Source organism: Populus alba, chromosome 6 (genome assembly GCF_005239225.2).
Source record: "Populus alba chromosome 6, ASM523922v2, whole genome shotgun sequence".
NCBI classification, from domain to species: domain Eukaryota; kingdom Viridiplantae; phylum Streptophyta; class Magnoliopsida; order Malpighiales; family Salicaceae; genus Populus; species Populus alba.
The window spans coordinates 8,096,576-8,121,608 of record NC_133289.1 but is presented as its reverse complement, the minus strand read 5'-3'; the positions used below and the strand labels follow the sequence as shown (position 1 = coordinate 8,121,608).

The window sequence follows — 25,033 nt, the reverse complement described above, 5'->3', positions numbered from 1 at the left end:
TTTTTTAAAATGGAATAACATTGTTTTGGAATAATTTCATTTGGGTTCTTGAATTTCAGTGCCTTTTCAATTATAATCCTTGGTTTCAAGAATTCTCAATTTGGATCCCAATTGCTCTTTTAACTTCAAATTTCTTTCAATTTAGTCCCTAATCCTCTATGATTTTCATTCTCAACTTTGGTCGTTTCTTCTATTTTGTTCCTTGTCCATCCAAATCTGCATCATTCTCCACTTTCTTTTATTGACTCGATTATCAATAAGTTATTGGTTGAAAAAATACATCTTCAGTCTTATTTTGAAAAGAAAATTATTTTTACTTTTAATCCTTTTATGATAGCAGTACCTTCTAATCCACCCTTTAATAATCAGAATAAGCATTATACAAGGATTGCCTTTGATGAGTGTAGTTTTTGTAAGCATAAAGGTCATTGGAAGACTCAATATCCTAAATTATGATAATATAATTAATTGCAACAACAATCTTAAGCATGGCACTATCACTTTGCTCTTTGTTCATTCTTCTTTGCAGATTGTAGATTTTTTTATCAAATCACATTTTATTTCCAGCTTTTATTTTTTAGTTGTTAAATTTTTAATGTTTGTAGCTGTCGCATCATGAGTTTAAGAAAAAATATTAAGAAATACAGGTTTTTTTTTTTGTTTTATTGTTTATTAAGGATAAAATAGTCTTTACATTTTATTTATTTAACCTATATATAATCTATTTATATTTAGATCAAACTTATTTTTTTTATTATTTTAATTACATTATTATGCATATCTACAAAACTCTGGCTTTAATTTTATTTATTTATTTGAATTGTTTAACAAAACGTTGAATAGATATTTCAAAAATAGGAGAGCACCTGCACATTAGAATAGAATCGTGTAAAATGAAATTAAGCTGCCATTTACGAAGTCTAAAAATTCACCACATTACATGCGCAAATGGCCAAAACGTCCCCGTTTGGCCTCAAGGAGGTCATGCCCCTCTACCCATTATTAAAGGAGGAAAAAGAAGAAAAGAAACTACAAAACGATGGTGATATATTTCTTCATTTATTTCTCGTCTTCTTCAAGCTATGAACCAGAGATTGATTTCCCTATGGTGTTGGCGGACAACCAGAGATTTCTGAAACATATTGCATAAACTCACCATCGTTTTCAAGCCCAATCATTGTATCAGGTGACAAAACTACCTCAAGATCAACGCTCCCCTTTCCATCTCCCCCTGGAAAAGCTGATATCTTCCCATCAAATTTATTGGCCCTACCACTCCTCACTGCCAAAGGTCGGCCCCACCCAAAATCATTATCATACATTGGAAATCTTGGAGAGCTCCCCATCGTGATTGATGCTCCATCAAAATTCCCCAACGGAAATAGCCGCGGCTCCTTTTCCCAGTCTGATATACCCTTCCGCACCGTACCATCACCATGTGCGACGACGTTTCTGTGCAGCAATTCAGCTCCGAAGCTCAGGTCCTTTGATAAAAGCTCTCCAGCCGAAGCAGCCGTTGGGATGCTTTGAATCGCGTTGCCAAAGTAATACGGCTCCAGCCGTGGCTCCAGCCGGTGCCGGCAATTTACTGCCATACGAAACGTCGTCATTTTAGACGGCATTAGTTTCCTCGCACGTGTCACTGATCTCCATAGCTGCGCGCAAAGGGACTGAAACGAGGAAATCTCCGCAGTTTTGTCCTTCATTAAGAAAAGGGGAGCTACTTTCCCGTTACTTTCTCCGTTAGCGGCTTTCCAACTGTCGTTTCTTTGCTTTCCGAAAATCTCCGCCGAATTGCAAATTAAATCATTGTTATTAGCTCTGAATTTGAGCTTGAGAATTGCTTCTCTTCTAAAATGGAAAACTCTCTCGCGCAAAGGCTCATCACCAGAAAATGTCACTTTCGGCCCACCGGCGGGGAATTTAAGCACCGCCGGTGAGTTAAACAAGGTGTTGCGGGAAAAGTCCGGTGAATTAGAAATTTTTTTAGATCCCTTGCATATTTCAGCGAAGGTATTGAAAAAGTGCCAGAATGAAGTGCCATCAGTAACAGCATGGTTTACCGAGCAGCCAATGAATATGCCGTCTTGCAGTTCAGTGACCTGAACTGCCATTAAAGGTTTAGCATGACCCGAATAACTGAGGGTCTTGTCGAATGCGAAGAACCCTTTGAAGCATTCAGGGACGTCGGTTGGAGAAAGAATGGTGTGGATAGAGAGGTGTCTTGCTTTGGCTTCGATGAAATCAACGCCTGCATCGTTGCATACAATATGGATGTGGTCGGTAGGGTCAGTTTGGAGGCGGCCAGCAAGAGCGGGGAAGTGAGAAAGAGCGGTGGAGAGGGAGTGTTTGAGGAATGTGATGAGGCCATCAATGGAGTATGGTGGATAAGGGAGGAGGACACCCTTTTGGATGTATTGGCACGAGAGCATGGGGAGGTCAGAGACTGAGAGCTTCAGGGTTTCGATGGTGGTGGATTTTTGGTCAGGGTAGATTGTGCATCTTGAGACGATGGTGGTATTGGGAGAAGGCATTTTTTTGTTTTCGTCTTTTTATTGTTAATGGCGATCAAGTATGGGCAGGAGGGAGGATGGGTTGTGTGAATGTAGCTGAATGTGGTAGGGTTTATATAGAGGAGGATTCATGAACTTGGAGGGTAGTTTCGTGGTGATGTTAATACCTGCTCTTGTTTCACTGTCTATGCATTTGTTTATGGCCTTTTTATCAACAGAAGATGTATTCGACAGAGAGACGGAGAGGGTCGTCATGGTGGGGTATACTGTGTTGGACTAAGTATAGAAAGACATGCTATAAATATTTGGATCAAACCATTCAAAACTCTATGTATATATAAAAAGACAACGTTTTGATGAGTGGTGCAATCCCATTGGTCATTAAGATTATTAAAATCTCAAGGATAAAATAACGACAGAGATTTTTTATATCCAAATTCAATGGTGACTTGGATATATATATAATGCTTGGTATGAATAAACATTGACTGCAGCTCAGAAATCAGAGCGAGATTAATTATCGAGGGCCAAGGAATCAATTCATAGAGCCGATTTTTTTAATAGAATCATTTTCGGCGGCTGCTTAATTTTCATTTAAAAATATATTTAAATAATATTTTTTTAAAAAATTTTTGATTTTAACATTAAAATGATTAATATATATATATATATATATAATTTCTTATGATTAAGAAATATAATTTTAAATTAAAAAAATTAAAATTTCTTGAAAACACACGGATAACCGCGTTCCAATGAACCCTCGTATAGAGTCTCTTGTCCTGTTTACGTGATTTTTCCTTTATTTTCACTGTGATCAGCCAATCACCACAGAATATCAATTATTAATCTCCTCATATTCCAATTCTAATTAATGAATTCTCCTAGAAAATCTTTGGCCAAGAGTACAAGCAAATATTCATGTTGAAGTCGAGAACTGCATGTCAAAGAGCTCCATCGATCGATATTGATCAGGAAGTAAAAGATGGCACCATGCATAGGACCAAAACTAAGTGCTGTTTCTTTCTTGGAATCTCAAGTCGATTGCCAAAATCTTATTTCCTGAATCTGCAACATCTCTTGGGGTCTCGACAGCCAGCCGATCCAGTCTCTATGATCATTATCTCTGGTATTTGGTTCTAAGCACTAATTTTGTTTCATCCAGACAACTTTGGGTTTACATATTCCTTGAAGAGCAGAAAATCACAAGAATCATGCAGAACGTGGGACTCATTTCCTGCATGTGTGCAAGTAGATCAACTGAAGTTTTGCCTGGAAAACATGCTCGAAGTCTCATCAACACCTCATTGCATTGCTTTGCTCGAGCGCACAAACACCTGAATATTAGTGATGAGGCACCAAACATCCCCCACTGAAATTAAATAGGAGCACGTGCTGTAATTCACTCCTGCTCGTTCCAGGAAAGCACATTAATTGATTGACGTCCCAGCTGCCAAACCTTTGAATTAATTAACCTTGTTAATTGATATGACATGACTAATGAGGCAATTACTACTTTTCTTTTCCTTCTTTTTTTCTTTCCAGCCAATGAAATCAGTTGAAACCTTAGATTGCAATGGTTATAATATTATGTACAAAGCAACAATGGCACAGCAAGATTCTCTTGGCTACAGTTCACGTATTTTAAAATCTCAACTTTCTATAATTAATTAATTTTATGTTATTCTATTCTTCTCTAATTATTCGATCGGTTAGGGCTCCAACTGTAAGAGGTTTGTCGTGAGGTAGGCATCTTATTACTAAAATGAATTATTATCATATACCCAAATATTAATTAGCAGTAGCCTCCTTCCCAATTTATATTATATATAGCCACCTTCCTTGCTCACCAAAACCCGTCTAGAGTGTTTCAAATATTCACAAAAAAAAAAAAAACAAAAAAAAAAAAAACCTTGATTAAGCATGCATGACGTATGACACAAATCCTACAAGAAAATAAAGATAATGGTTCTTCATAACGGGAAGGACCATTAAAAAAAAAAAAAAAAAACTAAACGAGAAGGTTTTTTATTGTACTCATGTAACACTATTTATTAAAATAATTATTTTTTTTTATTTTTTTAATTTATGTTTTTTTTTAATTTCAAATCCGTCCTTTAACATTATATTTATTGGGGTTTGAACTTCATAATTCTTTTAATTTATTATTTATAAGGTTATCTCAGACTTATGTTTTAAATTGTGGGTTTAATAGGATACCTTGGTTAACTCAATTTTTTTTTATTTTCTATTAATTTTTTTTCTAATTACATCCTTTAATATTGGGTTGATTGAGAATTAGGTTTCGTCATTTATTTTGATTTTTTTTTATGAGATTATCTCTATCTCATAACTCCTGTCACGTGTTTAGCAGATTAATTTTGGTTGACTCGGGTTATTTTTTTAAATTATTTTTTTTTCAATTTCATCTTTCAATGTTTGATTAATTGATAATTGGGTTTTATAATTTATTTTAATTTTTTTTTATTAAATTATCCTAATCTCATGACCTAAGTTGCTATTTGATAGGTTAGCTCAAAGTTGACTTAAGTTATTTTCTTGGGTTTTTATTTTTATTTTTATACTTCAACATTGGATTTATTAAAAATTGAGTTTCGTAGTTTGTTTTGATTTACTTTCTGTAGAAGTTATCATGACCTTATGTCTTAATATGCAGTTAATAAGTTAACTCAGGTTGATCTAAATTGATCTAATATGTTGTTGTCTTAAATTTTATTAAAAAAAATCTCATTTTAAATATTTATTTTGACTTAGACTATATTTTTATTAGTCATCCAATTTGTCTTTGAACCCATAACGGCCAAGTTACATCAGATCAATTCATATATACATATATATATATATATATATATGGTTTAAATTATTTTTTTTCTACTAGAAATACCTAGATTTTTTTTACATTACAAACAAAATAATAAATCAAACCCACAGCATAGCTGAAACATTTCATGCCAATAATCTAGTCAATTCCCTAAAGATTCATGTGCATTTCTCTTTAACCTGCATATATATATATATATATATATAATATAGATAGATAGATAGATAGATAGATAGATAGCTGGCTAGGACTCTTTCCATCATTAATAGCTACGCGATTGAAAAGTAATTTTTAGGTAAGATTGAAGTTCATAGATAATAACGCAGACGCTTAGGGTCACATTTCCTTAATTTGGTTAATTATGGTGCTTTGATTCTTCATTGTTTTTTCTTTCGATGGGTTTATATATTTAATAAGAAGCAAGTTCTGAAGGTATCTTCCGTGATTTTTCTTCAATATACTATATCGTTATAGTAAGGTGAACAGGGACACGTTGCTAACTTGTAATTTTCATCACTGAATGCATAGGTATGAGGTCATACGTAGCCAAGAAGCAAACCTCAGCTAATTAAGCAAGGTTGAATGACTTATTCAAGATTAAATTTAAGCTCGCTTGAGTCTACATGAATATTTTTATGTCCAAGACACAAGTCACTACATGCATGCATCTGAGGAAAGATTAAAGTTGACTATGTTTTTAAAACATGAGCTCTTTTGGTCTGCCGACTACCGATGGAGTCATTAATTCCGTAAATTATTTTCGAAGCATGCACTTAGCTTCAGTCAGCGTCAAGGCATTTGTCATTCTCCAAGCCTGTACTGTCAAGTGCAACAGTGAGAGCCAAATGTGTGTTTCTGGGTGGCCCTTTTGTCCATTTGGCCGAACGGCATCAGCCCCCAGAACCGCAAAATGTTTTCAATTTCTGGAACCTGGACAAGATATTTATAAGAATGTAACGTATGGATTTTTCAACTAATTTTACCATTGACCATTCAGTCACCACCCCCCACGATTACGAAACTGTTCTTTCAATTTGACTGGGATTGCACGTGGAATTTTTTTCAAATTTTCACATTTGATTTTTTTAACAAAACAACAAAGGAGAAAAGAAAGAGGGAGGGACCAAATAAAATGGAGAATCTTGACATTTTGTTGCGTTTTCTTGAGTAATTATTACGAGACTCTGCTTTCTATATGTGAATACTTAAAATTCATACACTAAATACTTAAAATGCATATACTTAGGCATGGTTTTACACCTTTCATATTTAAAATAAGACCTCTTTGTAAGGGATGATTATGGACTAGATTGCCTACATGAATGAATGAAGAGGTGTAAGAGTACGAGGGTGCGAAACCTTCTAGAAAATACCATCTAGGTTGTATAATGACATGCATGTATTGAGTAATATTTACTAGTATTTACGAGAGAGAGAGAGAGAGAGAGAGAGAGAGAGAGAGAGAGAGAGAGAGAGAGAGAGAGAGAGAGAGAGAGAGAGAGAGAGAGAGAGAGAGAGAGAGAGAGAGAGAGAGAGAGAGAGAGAGAGAGAGAGAGAGAGAGAGAGAGAGAGAGAGAGAGAGAGAGAGAGAGAGAGAGAGAGAGAGAGAGAGAGAGAGAGAGAGAGAGAGAGAGAGAGAGAGAGAGAGAGAGAGAGAGAGAGAGAGAGAGAGAGAGAGAGAGAGAGAGAGAGAGAGAGAGAGAGAGAGAGAGAGAGAGAGAGAGAGAGAGAGAGAGAGAGTATGAATTTGGTTTAAAGGCATAAAACACTGTATTTAATGTATTTATTTATCTCATACAAAAACAATATCTTTAGGATACGACTAAATCCTCTAAATCTTTTTTAAAAAATTAAAAAGATAGGATCAAGAAAAGAAATATATGTTTTTTAAATTGGTATGAAATATTTCGATCATTCCGTGCAAAACAAAACAAATAAAATTAACAACCTTGATTTATGTAGCCATGAGACCTATCAAGTTGAGAAGAGTAAAACTATCTTATTTTTTTTATAACCAATAACTTTAGAGACTGTTTACAGGATAAATGTATATAATATTGATGGGTCATTGCTAGGCGGACGTAAGTATATCCTTTTGGTAGATGAAGGGTAGTTCAGGCTCTTGTGTTGAGGGTGGTCATGCCCTTGACTAGAGGAGTGCTCCATCTCAATAGCTTGGTTATTTGCTTAGTTTTTGCCCGCATAAACCCCATACATTATCCAGATTTTGCTTCAATGTCCAGTGTGATGACGTAGGGCCATCATCTTCCTTGTGTCGATCTCCAATGAAAAAGTGAAAAATATATATGCATAATCCAATGCCCATTTCCTCTCTTAGAAAACAACAAATACGTACCAATACAATCACTTAAAATTAATGATCCTACTAAACACTCATCTTGTTATTTGTCTTTTTATCTTTATTTTTTTATATTAACTTGCTTGCCTTAAGATAAGTATGAAGAATCTATCTCAATTCACAGAATAAATTATTAGGTAAGGTTAAAGAATAATTTTATAATACTCTATATATGTGTGTGTTAGAATATCATTGAGCCAACTTTCATATTAAATGTGAAGTCTCGACTCTAGTAATTAACGTGTTTGGGAGAGTAGAAAATGATGGGAACCAGAACTTGACGGGACTGGAATTCTCCGTGTCCGTGTTTGGAAGGGAAGAGAGACGGCGGAGAGAATGCGAAGGGCGAGGAAAATCCCCCACAAGGTCCCCACCGTTTTGGTTCTCTCAGGGAGAGGGGAGAAGATAAATTTGGATATATATATATATTTTTTAATTTTACCAATCGACTGTTCATGTGTTAAAAGATATACAAGGGGAAATAATATCTATGTTTCGTTTATATTTCTCTCCTTTTATTTTCCTTCGTCTTGGAAATAAATTAATAAAATGGGAACGACAAAGAAGATTGTCCGAATACAATCTCTTCGTGATCTCTCATCAACCTGTAGGGACGAGAGAGAGGGAGGCAGACATCCTTTTTTTTCATGTGGTTTTGATGAGAGACGACAAGAACGAAATACCGACAAGCTTATCAATAAATTTCTTAGCAAAACGATAATGCGTTTGGTTATGCTTTCGACAACGTGCCAACGCGCCACTAACCTGGTCTTGGTGTGCGTTAATTATTTTCTTAATTATAACTTAATTATTGGATAGCTGATGATAGTTTGTCTATGATGCACCTACACATTTTGCTAGCTGGACCATTGTACTTATTAATAGCGATAAATTTGCTGATTAATTTAAAACACCCTAATTAAGAAGAAGAAAAACCAATCTAGTTTATGAAATATCATATTCCAATTATGTCATCGGTTAAGAATAATGTTATATTTATTAAAAATATATTTTAAATTTTAATTCCAACATAAATACAGAATAAATTCTTGAAGATTTGTGGATATAAATAAATGCAATGTTATTTAGCATGTATATGATCGCATAATCAATCTGCAGATTTGTTTTGTTTGCCAAAAAAGTGATTTAAAAGACATGATATCTATTTTGTTGCGGTTTTAAAAATTTTTTTATTTTATTTTAGATTTGTATTGGGTGTTAAAATTAATAATATTATAATAATTTTAATTATAAAATACAGATTAACCTGATAGGTCAACCCAAAACTCAGCCAACCTAGTGCTTAAATCGATTTGGGTTTTAAAAAAATATATGAAGAATTGACTCGATCTAACTTGATCGACCTGATATAAATCATTAATCAAAACCATGTTATTTTAAAAAAAATGTGGTTGCTTAGATTTTTTTTTAATTGTTTGGGTTAACTCGAGTTGACCCTCTCGACTTGTGACTCAGGTCTTGTTCTAGGATAATTTTCAAATCATATTTTTAAAATATGATAATAATTGTTTTTATACAAACATTGAATAGGGTCAATTCACGTTGACCATCTTGTTATGTGGTCTGGACCCTGCTCTAATTAAATCGACTATCAAAACATGTACAGATTTTAAAACAATGTTGATAACTATTTTTTTAATTACATTAACTCAAGTTAACTCGGATTAACCTTTTATTATTTATAATTTATATCTTGCTCTAGATTGAATCTCGAATTAGATTTTAAAATTATGATAATAATTATTTTTTATATATATTTTTAGTTGGATAATATTGAAAATGAGAGTTTTTTATAAGAATGTTTTAAAATATAAAATAATAAATATTTTCGGTAAAAGTGAAAAGTTTATAATCCCTTTATTTGGTGCTACCTGAGAATATATGACAATCTCGTTAGATGTTCTAGAAAGATTAAAGTCAACATTCCCAACTTTCGTATGACCCCTTTATTTTGTGCTACACATGATCTTGCCTAGAACATGTGTTTACGGTGTGGTACGGCAGTTGCATCTCGCCCCATTTTCTTACAAGTTCAAGGATTGCTGAGGATTAGGAATCTCTACGACGCAAAGGTACAAAGTGTAGGTGTTCTTTACCGTATCATTAATCACGTGTATCACATTATTATAATTTGAAATAATAATCATATATAATCACAACTTTAATTAGCTAGTGAAGTTTTTATTAATTGTTGCAGTTTTCTTGCATAAAAATAATGCTAGGAAACTATACTTTTATTAAGGCTCCGTTTGTTTGCAGGAAAGTAAATTTCTTTTGAAAAATGAATTCTGGAAAAAAATGAATTCTTGGAAAGTGAATTCCGGGAAAGTATTTTTCCGATATTTGGTAGTGTTATGGAAAATGAACTGGAAAACACTTTCCAGTGTTTGGTTGTATTATGAAAAATGAACTGGAAAATAATTTATTAATGAATTATTTTTTTTTCAAATTTATCTAATATATATAAAATATTTAATATAAAATATTTAATCACTTACAATTAAAAAAAATGAAATCTAAAATGTATAATAAATATTAGTAAATTTTTTCATGTTAGTAAATTTAACCTAGTCTTTTTAAAAGAATAATAAATATTTTTTTAAAAAAATATTTTTTTGTTTGAAAATACATTAAAATAATATATTTTTTTAAAATATATTTTTAATATTAATATATCAAAATTATTCAAATACATAATTTTTTTTAACTATAATCTAAAAATAAAAGTAAAAATAATTTTTTCTTGAACACAATCTCAAATACCCAATAGAAATCCTAGTCGTAGCGTAGCGTGGGTGTAAGGCTGGAGGAAAATTTTTGACTTGGGATTGGGCCCACCTCTGGCCACCACTATCTTTATAAAAGGAAAAAAAAAAAGTGTTTTCCTTTCTTTAACAGAAGGAAAACACTTTCCTTTGGCAACGTTATAAGTTTTTTATTAATTGGAATTCATTTTTCTTTGACTATTTTTCCTTGTTGTTGCCAAACATAGAAAAAGCAGGAAAATGAATTCCAGAAATTCACTTTCCTGCAATCAAACATGACCTAAATGATGTAACTAGGAAGAAATGTGTTGTGCCAAGTAGTTGCTTTCCAAGCAGGAAATTCTTCTTAAGGGAGAAAGTATTTTAATACTAATTGATATATTTTTATTCTAAAAATATATAAAACATTAAATTAAAAAAATTATTCCCCTCAATAATTTATTGTACCACAAGATTAGAATATTGTTCATTGTAATAATGTAACTACAAATTTGCCATTGAAAAAAAATATCATTTAGCTAGGCATTAGGGCACTAGTGTTTTTTTAGCATGACACAATTATCTTTAATATATAGGGTTAGATTTGTCATTTTCTTTCTTTTTTGCAAGAGTAAAATTACTACTCTAGCATTAGAATAGAAAAATCTAAAGTCTTTGACTTAGGTTTCTTTTTTTCTTTTTCTTTTTTTAAATAATATAACTATTTTGATGCCATTAAAAACAAAAACAATATAACTTTCTATTAACGGTTTCTTAATCTTCATCAATTGGTTTTATTGTAGAGTTGGAGGTTGCTAAAAGGTATTATTTCTAATTAGTATATATTAAATATCATTTAAAAAAAACATGTTGGCGTGTGCAAAATGAACCAACATGCGAACAAACCCCGCACAATTTAGACAATGCGTGTGGGTCCGTCTGGCAACTGAGTGTTGCTTTTAGGACGTTGTTTGGAAGATCTCAACACTCTCTACATGATGATATGACGTATGTACAATAAGCGTCTTGAGTTTGTTGTCGACTACCATTTCCCCCCTTGTTCTTCTCTCTCTCTCTTCCTTGAATGTTGTGCTAGCCCCTAAAAAATTTCCAAACCTACCCCTTCAATTTCTTCTTCCATCACATTTGGTCCATATCCTTTTGATCACTACTTTTTTTTTTTTTTTAGAATAAGCTATAACATCACAAATGATTTTTAATTTCACCCCTATCATTTTTTAATGTATAAGTAATCTATTAAATTACAAATATTTTTCAGTTTCATCACCTTATAATTTTTTTAATATTTCAAATTTAGTTTTTATTTTTTTAATTGCTATATATTTTATTTGGGATTTGTTTTTACAAATTTCATCCTCCTAGAGTTTTTTTAATCAAATTTTATCCTTATTTTTTTTTTTTTTTGCTTTTACAAGTTTTTTAATTAATATTTTTTCACTGACTTCATTGTTCAAAATTAAATTACTAGAGAATTAAACTTCTTAATTGAACCCAGGTTGGGAGTTTTAGAGCTTATAATAGGTTTGGGAAGTTCGTCCGAATTTACTAGATTTTTTAAATGTTTTTTAACTACTATTTAATTTGTTTTGATCCTTTTTTTAATATATTTTTTCAAATTTCATCCTCCTAGAGTGTTTTCTATCAAATTTTATTCCTGTTTTTTTAGTTGCTATTTTTTTTGCTTTTACAATTTTTTTTATTAATATTTTTCACTGATTTCATCATTCAAAATTAAATTGATTAAAGATTAAGCTTCTTGATTAAACACAGGTTAGGAGTTTTAGAACTTAAACTAAGTTTAGGAGATTTGCCCGACTTTGCTTGATTTTTTTTTTTATGTTTTTTTAATTGCTATTTATCTTGTATGGGATAATTTTGTATTTGTTTTCAAATTTCATCCTCCTAGGGTTTTTTTTCTATCAAATTGTATCCTTATTTTTTTTGTTGCTATTTTTTTGGCTTTTACAAGTTTTTTTATTGATATTTTTTTCACTGATTTCATTGTTCAAAATTAAATTAGTTGAAAATTAAACTTATTGATTAAAACCAGGTGGGAAGTTTTAAAGCCTAGACTAGGTTTAGAAGGTTTGCTCGAGTTTGCTTGAATTTTTTTAAGCGATTTTTTCTTCTTTTTTCTTCTTGTTTTATTTTATTTTTGTTATTTTTTACAGTTTGCCTTTTATTGGGTTAGCCTCTTACAATTGTTTCTCAATTTCTCCCCTAGCATTTTTTAATCTAAAAATAACCTATCAAATTACATATGTTTTTTTTTTTAATTTCACCCCTTATGATTTTATAATCTTTAAAATTCGGTCCTCATTTTTTTAACTCCTATTTATTTTGTTTGGGATCATTATTTTCAAACTTCACCTTCCTTGGGTTTTTTTTTCTATTAATTTTTATCCTTATTCTTTTTGTTGTTATTTTTATTTTTGCTTTATAAGTCTTTTTTATTTATATTTTTTTTATAATTTCATCATTCAAAATTAAATTGATTGAGAATTAAACTTATTAATTGAAATCGGGTCCATAATTTCATGGGTTGCGAGTTTAAGAGATTGAATTAGATATAGGAGGTTTGTTTGGGTTTGCTTAGTCCCCCCCTTTTTAAACAGATGTTTTCTTATTTTTTTATCTTTTTTATTGGAGTTTTGATTTTTTTTTTCTTTTATTGGGTTAGCTCTGAGTTCATAACTAGGATCACCAATTTCAAAGTTTACTATGGGTTCACTTTTATTTTTTATTTTATTTTTTAAAACTGATTTATTTAAATTTCATCATTGAAATTTTTTTCCTACTTTTTTTTCTATGAGATTATCTCAATCTTATGCTCATAATTGCAGGGTTTTCAAGTTATTTGATAATTCGGATAGACTCAAGTCTAGTATTTTTTACCTTTTATTTGTTTTTTTTTTTTGCAGTTTATTTATTATTGAAGTTTTTTTTTCTCATATTGTTTAAATTATGCATTGAATAAATGAATGGAGACTTAGATTTCTTTTGCCTTAGCATTTTTTTTACATCAATTTTTTTTTTCTATCCAGCTTGTGACGAAGCTCCAGCAACAAATATAATTAAGAGGAGCAATTACCCCTCTTGTCTATATATAAACTGTAGAGACAAATATTATATAAATGTTTTTGATATACTATGGAAAGTTAATAATTCCTTTAATTGACTTGAGAAATAACACTTCAATTATTTTTATTGTAGCAAAACCGACCTCATTTATATAGGAAAAAAAAAAAAACTAACTAGGAAATATTTAAAATTAAAAAACAATACCTTCTAGGTCTAATTTGAGAGTATTTTCAATCTCAAAAGGTTATAAAAAGCCTAGTCTCTATAGAATTAGATTTATAAAATCTATTTGGAAAATATAAACACCATCCAACAATTATATTAAAGTTATAAGTGTTTTTATAACACTAGCATTTCGATACATTGAGATTTCTTCTCATATATATTTTATAATGTCTAATAGGTTCATAAATACATCTAGATATTGCAAGTCCATATATAAGATTTTTCATCGTTATTACGAGTGGAAAGCTAAGACAAGTAGATTTTGCCGAAGATCGATCATCCATAAGAGATAGAAGATAGGTCAAAAGTGACAAGCTAGCAAGATTAAGTGTGAGACGACAATGGTATGACTTCCCTCACCTCACGTCACCTTTGTCTCTGCCCAACGCTTAGCTTAATATTGTGAGAAGAGAGAACGTAGGGACATGGTGTCTCTGTTTTCTGTCATGGTCCATTGAGCATGGTCACAAAATGCAAGCTCTCTCCCTGCCGATGCCCCGCTCTCACACTTTGCTATATTAAGATTCAGAGCACATAAAATTCCCCATTTTCGTTTTGTTCGTGACTTGAGGTAACCACTTGCTAGCTCCTCTCTCTCTCTCTCTCTCTCTCTCTCTAGCCACAATTGACAAGTTGCCACACCCTGTCTTCTCTCTCTAGCTATAATTGGATTCCATTAATGATTAGGGTTTGAATGGAAGAAAGCAAGGCAGCAACTTGGAAGCAGCCATATAATTGTCAGTATAAATATAGATTGCATTTTATTAGTATTTCAGGATAGAAATGATGAAACAGAAGAATATTTTTTTTTTTGTTAAAGAAACATAGATCAAAACATAAAATAAATTTGTTTATACAATATTTTTAAAATGAATTTTTATATATGTTTTCTTTATCCTTATTACTTTTTTTATCCTGAAATAATAATCAAATTCTCCTGAATTTATTTGGCTTGAAATGAGGCCACGTCTTCCGCTAACATTTTCAGCACTGAGTCTTGGCAAAATCATAATGGCCCATCCCTTGAAAGCAAGCCTGGCAAATGGGCCAAGTTTTGGCCAATATTATACCACACAAGTCGATCCTAACACTTGCGTCCCTGGACTCCATGACCAAAGAAAGGTACATCCTCCTAGAAAAAACAGTTAAAAACGTCAATAAATCCGACACATCCAGGTGGGCATACAGGAAAACTCAACATCCAGGTCACTTTTTGTCTTCAGATTTGGCGCGCATAAACTTCATCGCCATGCATGTTATCCACTGTGGCACATTATTTGGATAAGATCTTATGCCAATTCATTTTCCACTTTGTTTTTTTTTTTTTTTTTTCATTTTTGTTCTTTCAATTATTTGGCTACATGCATCTTCTTTAAGTCAAGTTCTACCATGTTTTTCTTGATAGGGAATTGTGGTCAATCTATGTGGGCTAGTGAGAAGCAAGCGACGATGAACCAAGAAAGCTTGGCGGCTGGTCATGGTTCGTGTTTTGCATGGCAGGATAGGCACGGTGCCTATTTACGTCTCATCATTACTAGAAAGCTCGACGGTGCCAAGAAAGCATGTTTTACCTTTGCCTATTTTTTCAATTATTATGCTACATGCATCCCACGGTTTGCCCACGGCAACTGCTCGAAATACATTCTACACTATAAAGATCTAGAATGTAGAGATCTAGAAAAAAAATCCCGCTTTTTGATAGAAACTTCAAATTAATTGCTTACAGGGATGATGGGGATGACAAATAATTACTTTAATTTGGTCATCAAGCTTTGAATACATACCAAAATGTAGCGTGTAAGGAAACCTATCTTCATTTACGTCTAATCCTAATTTCAAGTCATTATGCCCAGGCTCGAGGTCAATAACAGTTCACTGCAAATTGATCATGAAACCCCTAACGTCACTGCCTGCGTAGTTTTCACTTGTGAGGAAGATATATAATACTGTATTTTGACATCACCAGCAGCGGCAATTAGTTAAAAGATTAAGTGTTTGAAATATCAGCGACCTTACATTATTTTTACTTCAAATGCTGTATTGTAAGTAAGAACAACAAGAACTAGAATATCTGTTAAATATATTGAAGATGTTTGAGTGTTTTAATTGGTTGATATGCATGTGTCTAGCTATATTGTGATGTGATATGAATTCCAATGTTAATTGTATAAAGATTTGATAATATACACCGTTTGGAACCAGGATTGGCTTGACCTAGCAAAAATCCTTATAGAATTAGGATTTTTACTAATTTTTTATGTTAAAAAATAATATAAATTATATTTTAAGACCTCACCTAATAACTTAAGTTATTGAGTTGAGATAGTTTTTTAACATAGTATCAGAAGTCTTGATGATCAAGTGATCACCAGTTTGAATCTCACCATCTCCATTTATTTTATAAAAATCAAGCACAATATAATGTGAATCTGTGCAAGTTTCAAGTCCAATAGGCTTTCACTTGAGGATGTGTGTTAGAGAATAATCTAAATTATATCTTAAGACTTCACCTAAAATCTTAAGTTATTAGGTTGAAATGGTTATCTTGACACTTTACTCATTGGAACTATACATTCCTTATATATATATATATATATAAAGTTTAAGGCTATAAAAAAGTGGCATATTCCTAAGTAAATGGAGTAAGAAATTTTCATAAATTGATTAGTTTTCATAGAAGATTTTAAAAGACTTTAGTACAATAGCTACTCCATTAACTAAAATTATAAAGAAGATAATAGATTTTTAATGGGAATTAGTTTTTATTATTTTGTGTCTAGATCTTAATAATTTTAGTCTAGGTTCCTTAAAAAAAAAAAAAAAAGGGTTCAAAAGTCATTTTTATTGAATCTACCCCATTACACATACAAACAAAGATAATTTGCACCAAACTAATTCAAAAAAACTATATTAAAAACTAATTAATTTACAAAAAATCATATTTTATTGAAGATTTTGACTCTTTGGAACTAATTATATATATATATATATATATATATATATATAACACTAATTTAAAACTGCACACTCGAACTGCTTCATAGTCAAGTCTTTTTGGAATTATCAACCGGTTGTCGAATTGAAAGTTGACATTCTTTTTTTGGGCTTACGGATACCTGTAATTTAATTATTCAATAACATTTAACTCTACTGATTCGGCCCTCGATGTTTGGATTCGGTGAGGGAGAGAGAACATTTTGATGTGGGTTTGTGTTTATTTAAGTTTATTTTGAAGAGACCTTCGCTATTCCTACCTGTTTTTCTTCTCTGAGGCAGGTCCACATCTTATTAAATGCTTTCTCCAAACTCATTGCTGGCCCATTACGCCTCAGAGCTCCTCCAGCCACAAGAACCTTCTCAGCCACCACATCAAAAATTCCTTCGGCCTTTAAATCAGCCACATTTTGTAGCCTCTCACCAACTGTCTTGGCAAACCTGTAGCTTGACTTGTGGTTCTAGGAACAGTACTTTCAATAGATGTTTTTTTTTTAATTTTATTTTTATCATTTAATATTTTAATTTTTTTAATTAGTTTTCATATTTTTTTTATATAAGGTTATTCCAATTCTAAACTCATGATTGTGAGATTAACAAGTTAATATAAATTGACTTCAATTTTACTTTTCATTGCTTTTTTAAAAACATATTTTTTCTTAGTTTCATTACTCAGTTTTTTTTATAAAGAATTTTGCTTCTTTTTTTTTTACAATTTATCTTTTATGCAGTTAGTCTCAATCTTATAACCATATTTATGAATTTCGAAGGTTAACAAAGGTTGAATTTGATTTTTTTAAGTCTTTTTGTAAAACTAATTTTTTCTCAATTTCATTTGTAAATATTTAATTATTTGAGAATTGATCTTTGTGTGTGTGTGTGTGTGTTTTTTAACTTTCCTTTCTTTGGAGCTATCCCAATCTTATGTCAATACTCCTAGAGTTAGCTGGTTAAATCATATTTTATTTTTATTATTATTATTATTATTTTAGTTTTGTCATTCAACATTGAGTTATTTAATAATTGGGCTTTATAGTTTTATTCAATTTGTTTTCATTAACAATTTTATTTTTTTACCTTTTATTGGCACAAATAATTTTTTCATTAAATATAAAATTTATTCTAAGAAATAAATTTATTAAACACAACTGAGTACATAGTCTGTGTTATAAAATCAAATACCTTAATCTTTTTTATCTGTTGATTAAATATCGATTTATTTAATTAGATGTATGTACAGACATTTTGATTTCTGATTGCAAATTTTTTTTATATGCAAAAACATGTGGAAAAACATGTATTTTTTTATTGAAAAAATAATTATTGGTGTCATAACCCAATTTTAAAATTTTCAAAAATATAATAATATAAAAAATAAAAATATATTAATGAAAAAATGAATGAAAAAATAATTTGAGAATTTGGTCAAGACAACACAAATTGAAAGCTTGAGGACTAATAAGGATGGAATTATAAATTTGGAAGTCAATTTGGCAAAAAAATAAAAAGAATTGATAAGTTTAGGAACTTAATTAAACTTTAAATTAGTTTAATTAATGCAACCAGGGCTTAATTGAAGAAATATCAAAGTTCATGGTTAATTTAGATAAAACAAAATACAATAAATTAAATTTTAGGGACCGAAGTGAATAGGCACTGATACTATAGGTGGGTTAATTGATTTTTTTAGAGGTAATTTTGAAAGAATTAAATGTTTAAGAGTAAATTAAGGATTGAATTGATTAAATATGAAACCAAGGAATATTATGTAAATGAAACAGAAATCCAGGAGTCCAATTGCATTGTTTTCGGGGTGAAATTATAAAAAAGAAAGATTTTCAAAAAGCAAGAACTTGATTGCAAAACATCAGATCTTTAGGGGGCAAATTGAAAATGTACATTTAAGCCGAAGAAACGGCGTCATTCCAAGGAGGACTGTTCATCCTCTTCCTCCTCTGGAACAGAGGAAGCTGTCTGAACCAAAAAAATAAATGGTCTCTGTTAGATCCATCAAACACAACCAAATCCAAGCCACATTTCCGAATAGATTGTCTACAACAAATCCCATTTTTTTTTCCCAGCTTCCATCGCCCCCACGATGCGCCATTAACGCTAAGGAAACCCATCACCAGCAATCCAACAATGGCATGACTGTTGGTGTTCTTATCCCACCAAACTCGGAGAAAAGATAAAACAGTAATTATCTGCAGAAAGACGATGATCCCAGGAGGATAAAGATCGAGTTTCTCTCAAGGTTTGTCCCATTAAAAAGAAGAGGATCCAGAAAGCAAGGGAGAGGAGAGAAAACACAGAGAGAATTAGGGAGAAAGAACACAAAAACCAGAGGGAATTTTGGCTTTTCCTTCAGAACTCTAGCAAAGGATTTTTTGCTCTCCCTCACAACAGACTATTGATCCAACCAACACGACACAAACCATGAAAAAAACAGAGGAAACAAAAAAAAACGAGAAAACAGAGGAAGAAAGAGAGGAGAGGAAGGGAGCCAGAGAGAAGAACGACTAGAGAGAAACAACCGAAAAAAGAAAAGAGGGGAAGAAAGGAGCATTGTCCAACCAGCGCATCATCTCCTCACATCTTCGTCTCCAGCAGCAGCTACACCAGGTAAGCTGCTCTTCTCCCCATCTTTGAATTTTAATTACTCTCCCCTGTAGCAAGCGTGGGTGAATAATCCACGCATGCAAATGGTTGTCAGCTTGTTCACTGGGCTGGACCAGTGACTAAGTTGAGTAAAAATACTGTTGAGATCGGGCTGGGCTTGAGCCTCAGCCCTAACCAGTTTATTTTTTTGAGCTAATAATGTGTTAGCAAACATTCCTTTATATTATTTCCTCTTTTTTTTTTTTTCTATTTTAATATCTAGTAAAACAGACCTTTTAAAATATTAGAGAATTCTGAAAAATTTTGGGGATCCTTGTGAATTTATTTGTGATCTCTCACACTTTTTTTTATGACTTTACTTGGTATTAGATTGTAGACTTATATAGTGAATTGTAAATCTGATATAAAATTTAAACATATCTTTTCTATTTAATTTTACTTTCTTTGAAAAAAGAAAAAAAGAGAGGCTCCATCATTGCAAAAATAAAAAAATATATTTTGCTTTCAATTCAAAATTTTATTTGTTTATTTATTAGAGTCAAAATCAGGAATATTCGTATTCACTAATGTCAAAATTAAAAATATCATCGATGTTCACTAATATCAGAATTAAGAATTGAAACACTAGAATTAAAAAACATCGTGAACCCCAATGTTCACTAACGTCAAAGTCAGAAATACCATACTCTTTTATGTAATATTTACCAACATCAAAGTTGAACATTCACTAGTATCAAAGTCAAGAATATTATAGATAAACCATCAATAGTTTAATACAATAAATTATTAGCAATTTAAGACAGAAACAACAATACAACCTACTTCAAGTAGAATATTTAAGAGGTGATAATATCTTATTTTTTATGTAATCAGTCTCATACCATAGATATTTATTGATCCGTTAGCGTTTCTAGTAAACAAAGAGCCTTTGAACCATATCTTTTTTTCCAATATGATATTAGATATCCTCTTCTTTTTCTTTTTCATCGCGATGTCAGGATCCAATCAAGGTCAAATATCTAGTTGAATATTATAGTGTGAGAGATTAGGGTGACTTGTTCGAAATTAAACCATGGGTTTGATTAGAAAATGGGAAAAGAAAATATCGAAAGTGCTCCTCTATGCGTCATGCAACTTGCATAAAAGCCTCTCCTTTTGAAAAAAAGTAGGGCAGTTTTGTCATGAAGCTAGGAAAAAGTGTCAGATACTTTTTATATTGCTCATGTTGCCTGAATTGTTGGCCTGGTGGCGGACCATGAATAATAGTTGCAAAGCAACTTACGATGGAGCACTAGTAGGTTTGCTTTTCATGAAGGTTTGCATAAACAACATCAAATTTAGTGCCATCGATTATCAGCAGCAGCAACAAAAGAAAGGAGACAAACAGAACAGGAGGGGTAGCAAGTTCATCTGTCACTGAAAAAGCCTTTCCCCATGCTGTCACTTTGTGGTGGTTACTGGCTTGTAGACTGACATTTTTAAGATTTTTCCAAGTTTTTTCTTTCTTTAATAAAGCAATACGAAAATATGTCAAATTCAGTGGATGGAGATGGTGGAAAGCCAATTGAATGGCTAGCAAAATCGTTAATGAGGGGGGTATGCTTCCCTTAAAGTTATCTGGGTTGGAATATTATGTACGGTTGTGACAAGTTTGATTTTCATGAAGATATACTTCAGGTATCGATGACATGCCTTTTATTGGAGGTAATAATTTGTATGTTTTTATGTTTAAAAATGTTTTTTTTAAAAAAAAAAAGCTTGAGGAGAATCTTGAGGAGCTTTTTATGAGCATGGAAAAGATTTAGTCTTAACTTGATTAAATTAATGGTTGAAAAGCCGACCTAGTGCTTAGTTAGATTCTCTCTTTTAATGAGCACAGTCTCGTTAAAGTTCACATTTAAGAATCAGAGAACCACCCCATGATTAATGATTCTACTGATGGCTATCTTAAGGGATCTGCAGAAATGCGCTGGTCTTTGCCACTTTGTCATTAGCTTTTGAAAGAAATCTTGACAAGAAAACAAAACGAAATTCAATGGCAAAGTTGCATTAAGTAATGGATTGATTTAGTCTCTGAAACATCTTATAGGATCTTCCCCCACTTAACTTTGCCATCTTAAATCAGAAAACAAAGTGAAAAAAAGAACAATGTCATTCTCATGAACAGAACAAAGCGAAGGCAGCATTAGATGCTTGAACTAGTGGCTCTTACTATCAAACTTCAGTCAAGATTCCTTTGTCAAATTCGTTCATCCAATGGGATAGATAAACCATATGCATAAAGGAATCAAGAAAAAAGGAGATCAAATAACGTCATTTCAAGGGGAAAAAAAAATTTCTGAATTGTGACCAAAGCAAATTTGGACTGAGAATTTGACAGGGTACATTTTTACAAGAACTGCTGCTTTCTCTGATCAAAGGAATACGACAGCAGCACAAAACAATATTACAGGTCATAATCTGAATACCTCAAACACATCAGGAATTCTTTTCTTGAGCAGAAGGAGTTTTTCAATCCCATTCTTTCATCGTTCTGATTGTATTTCATCCACCATGTGAACTAGGAAGCTGCATCAAGTACTTTTCAGGCCAGCAACTCAATAATTGGCGAGTACCCCATCTAGTCATGAACCTTTCATGGTCCAGGACAACTTGGATAGATTCTTGTACAAATTCCAATATTCAAAACACAAACAAGTCCAAACAGAAAATGCCTTGCGACCATAACTGAAATTCTAAACATTGCAACTATAATTGAATTCCAAACACAGCTAGGACATTCACATGTAATCAAAAGTCAAGCATCACATAAATAAGCTTCCTTTTGGTTCAATGATTCAGATTTGAATGCAAAATCACAGCATATGCTATGTGATCGTTCTGCAAGAGTCTAATAAATATGGACTAACTTGAGCCCCCAATGACATATTCACAATAATACATGATAGAGAATTGACAAAGTTATCCAACATACTGAATAGCATATAGAATATCAATACCTTCAGAACCCTAAATGCTCCACTTCATCTATGACCTTATTGACGCTGCATTGATTGCATCTGAAAAATGAAATTGTAAGGACCAAACTGATATCCTGGAAGTGTTCCTCCAAGCAGATTTTGCTCCTGCAGCTTGGATCCATATGAGGATATCCCACAAAAAGGTGTCGTCAACAAATTGTAATTTGCTGGATTATAAACTGTGGCTATTCCTTCATTTTGTTGTTTCCAGTCATATAAACCTTTAACCGTGCCAGCCGTTTTTGGTTGTGCCTGAGATTGCATGGTTGTGGTTGAATGATCTGGAGATGATAGCCTTTTGTTTTCTGGTGATGGAGATTTGGCATCTGGAAGATTGACAGTAGTGATATCATGGATACTAGATCTTCTCTTATCCTTCCCTCCAGTACTTTGCCTAATAAAATACTTTTGAGCATGGCTAGCCACCTGAGTCGGCGTCCTAGTAGTCACATAATTGCGGGAGATATTTCTCCAATCCCCTTTACCATACTTTTGAAGACCCAAAAGAAACTGCCTGCAGTTTATGTCAAGTATCTCCAACATAAGACACCAAAACATGAAAACTACACACATAGTTGAATGAAAGAGACATTCTTTGAAAAGCAAGTTTTAAACTAATTCGACTGCGCATTGACAAATTCAAATTGTTGAATTCCATTATAAAAGATTTATAAAGAACAATACACTTAGGTCTATCATAAGCTAAATGCCAAGTTGGTCATTGATCTCATCTCAATTACCTCAGCAAGACAGCAAATTCTACTACAACTCAATTCAAGCAAAAACAACATAGAAAAAGAACAAGGGAAGTGAAAATTAACTCGCCTCCAGAAACTTTAAAACACAACCAGTTTTCGTTAACTATCACTATTGCGAAATCATAACGAAGACACATTAGCTTTACAGCCAAAGAAATGTAACTTACCTGTGCTCCTCCTCAGTCCATGGCACTCCTTTCTTCCTTTCCTGCTCGGAAGGCCGAGTCGCCGTGCCCCTCTTGCCTCCAGGACTATAAAATTGTTTCAATCCACCATCATACCCTTGATTACTTAGCCACTCTAAAGTGAAAGAATCACTGTTATATCCAGGAATCGGGATCAGTCCTGCTTCTATATCACAAACATCTTCCTCCAATTCCCTATACTGTTTGATGACATCATCCACAGTCTTGCCTGGAATCAAGGCTGCCACCTTCAGCCATCGATCAGGCGTATCCTTGTCATACAAAGCCAAAGCATTCTCAAACTGTTTGTTCTCCTCAGGGGTCCATTTTGTTCCCTCGCCTCCTTGAAACAACCAGTTTGAATTCTGCAAATACGAGGCCGGATACAGAATTCCAATACCCCGATTCATAGTTGTAGGTAATCACTCTATACAATCAAAGCAAATAACTAGCATGCCAAAGATGATTTATAAACACTCAAGATACTCACTTTTATTTTTTGTTCTCTCCCTTTGAATTCAAAGAGAGAGAATCACCAAATGGGAAATGCAGAGAAGTGGAGAATTTTATGACCAAATAGCCATTCGATTAGAATGTTGAGAAAACTTTTTTTTTTTTTAACAAATTGAGGAATCTTGAAAAGTTTGCAACTTTCCAAAACTCAAGGAAAATTCTTGAAACAATAACAACAACTAAGCAGATCTTAATTTTTATTCCAATGATAACCCAAGTACTAAATCATCACAATTTTTTTTTTTAAGAAAAACTTTTCAAATTTCAAAATGGAAAACAATACTCTACCGTGAATTTTGGAACTTTGAAGTTCAAGCTTCAACCCCAAAAAATATGGGATTAAGACTTCGCTTAAAAAGATACCAAAAGACAGCGGCAAAAGCAAAAAGACCCAACTGAGTTAAAAAAAACTGGTGCTTTGCTAGCTTTTTTTTTTTTTTTTTTTTATCTTTTCACTGTGAACTAAAAGGGAAAGAAAACAACAACAAAGTAGTAGTGCCTTGGAGAACAAAAATATGCCAGCTCTTTCTCACTACTGCTTCTTGCAAGAGAGGGATCTACGGGAAAGAGAAACGAACGAGAGAAGAAAGAGAGAGGTCACAGGTGTTGAGTTGCGATTGGTGGATAGTTTATTTGTTTGTGGGCTTTGCCGCTAAAGAAAAGTTTCTTCCCTATAATATGATAGAAGATGGAGAGAAGAGAAATGAAAAGAGAGTGGCCAAATCAAAGTTGAGAATTGACAGTGACAAGCTGTGATTGGCTTAGGTGGTGGAATAAGAAAGCAGTATCCAATTTTGACAATGCTGACGCATGTTTAAGTAAATGTTTATGGGGAGTGCTTCTGTCCGTAAAAACCATAACTAGTTTAGTTCATTCATTGATTTATGGTTTATCATGTGAATAAATTAGTCCCTTTTCATCGCGCTTAGTTACTATTTTGAAAAAAATAAATAACAAAGATTGATGATAAAAAAAAAAACCCGTATAATTATAGAGATAAAATATTTAATTTTGTATATCTTAAAGATAGTTTTTAACTAATTTTCCTGTCCCAGTAAAAATAAAAACAAATAGCATGGAGATGAAGAAACAGTCAATTTGTTTTTCATATATATTAATTTTAAAAATTTTAAAAAAT

At 32.2% G+C, this 25,033-nt stretch overlaps 2 protein-coding genes across 2 annotated transcripts; both read right to left on the bottom strand.

Annotated features, from left to right (window-relative positions):
- Positions 1-887: 887 nt before the first annotated feature.
- Positions 888-2,675, bottom strand: LOC118048457 (BAHD acyltransferase DCR). Its single transcript, XM_035058146.2, has one exon. The coding sequence runs from the start codon at positions 2,532-2,534 to the stop codon at positions 1,104-1,106; it is 1,431 nt and encodes a 476-aa protein (XP_034914037.1). The 5' UTR covers positions 2,535-2,675; the 3' UTR covers positions 888-1,103.
- Positions 2,676-22,206: 19,531 nt separating this feature from the next.
- LOC118048458 (transcription factor DIVARICATA) lies at positions 22,207-24,619 on the bottom strand. Its single transcript, XM_035058147.2, has 2 exons — positions 23,365-24,619; positions 22,207-22,953 (listed from the first exon to the last, which is right to left on the bottom strand). Exons 1-2 carry the CDS (start codon positions 23,790-23,792, stop codon positions 22,455-22,457), a joined length of 927 nt encoding a protein of 308 aa, XP_034914038.1. The 5' UTR covers positions 23,793-24,619; the 3' UTR covers positions 22,207-22,454.
- Positions 24,620-25,033: the final 414 nt, after the last annotated feature.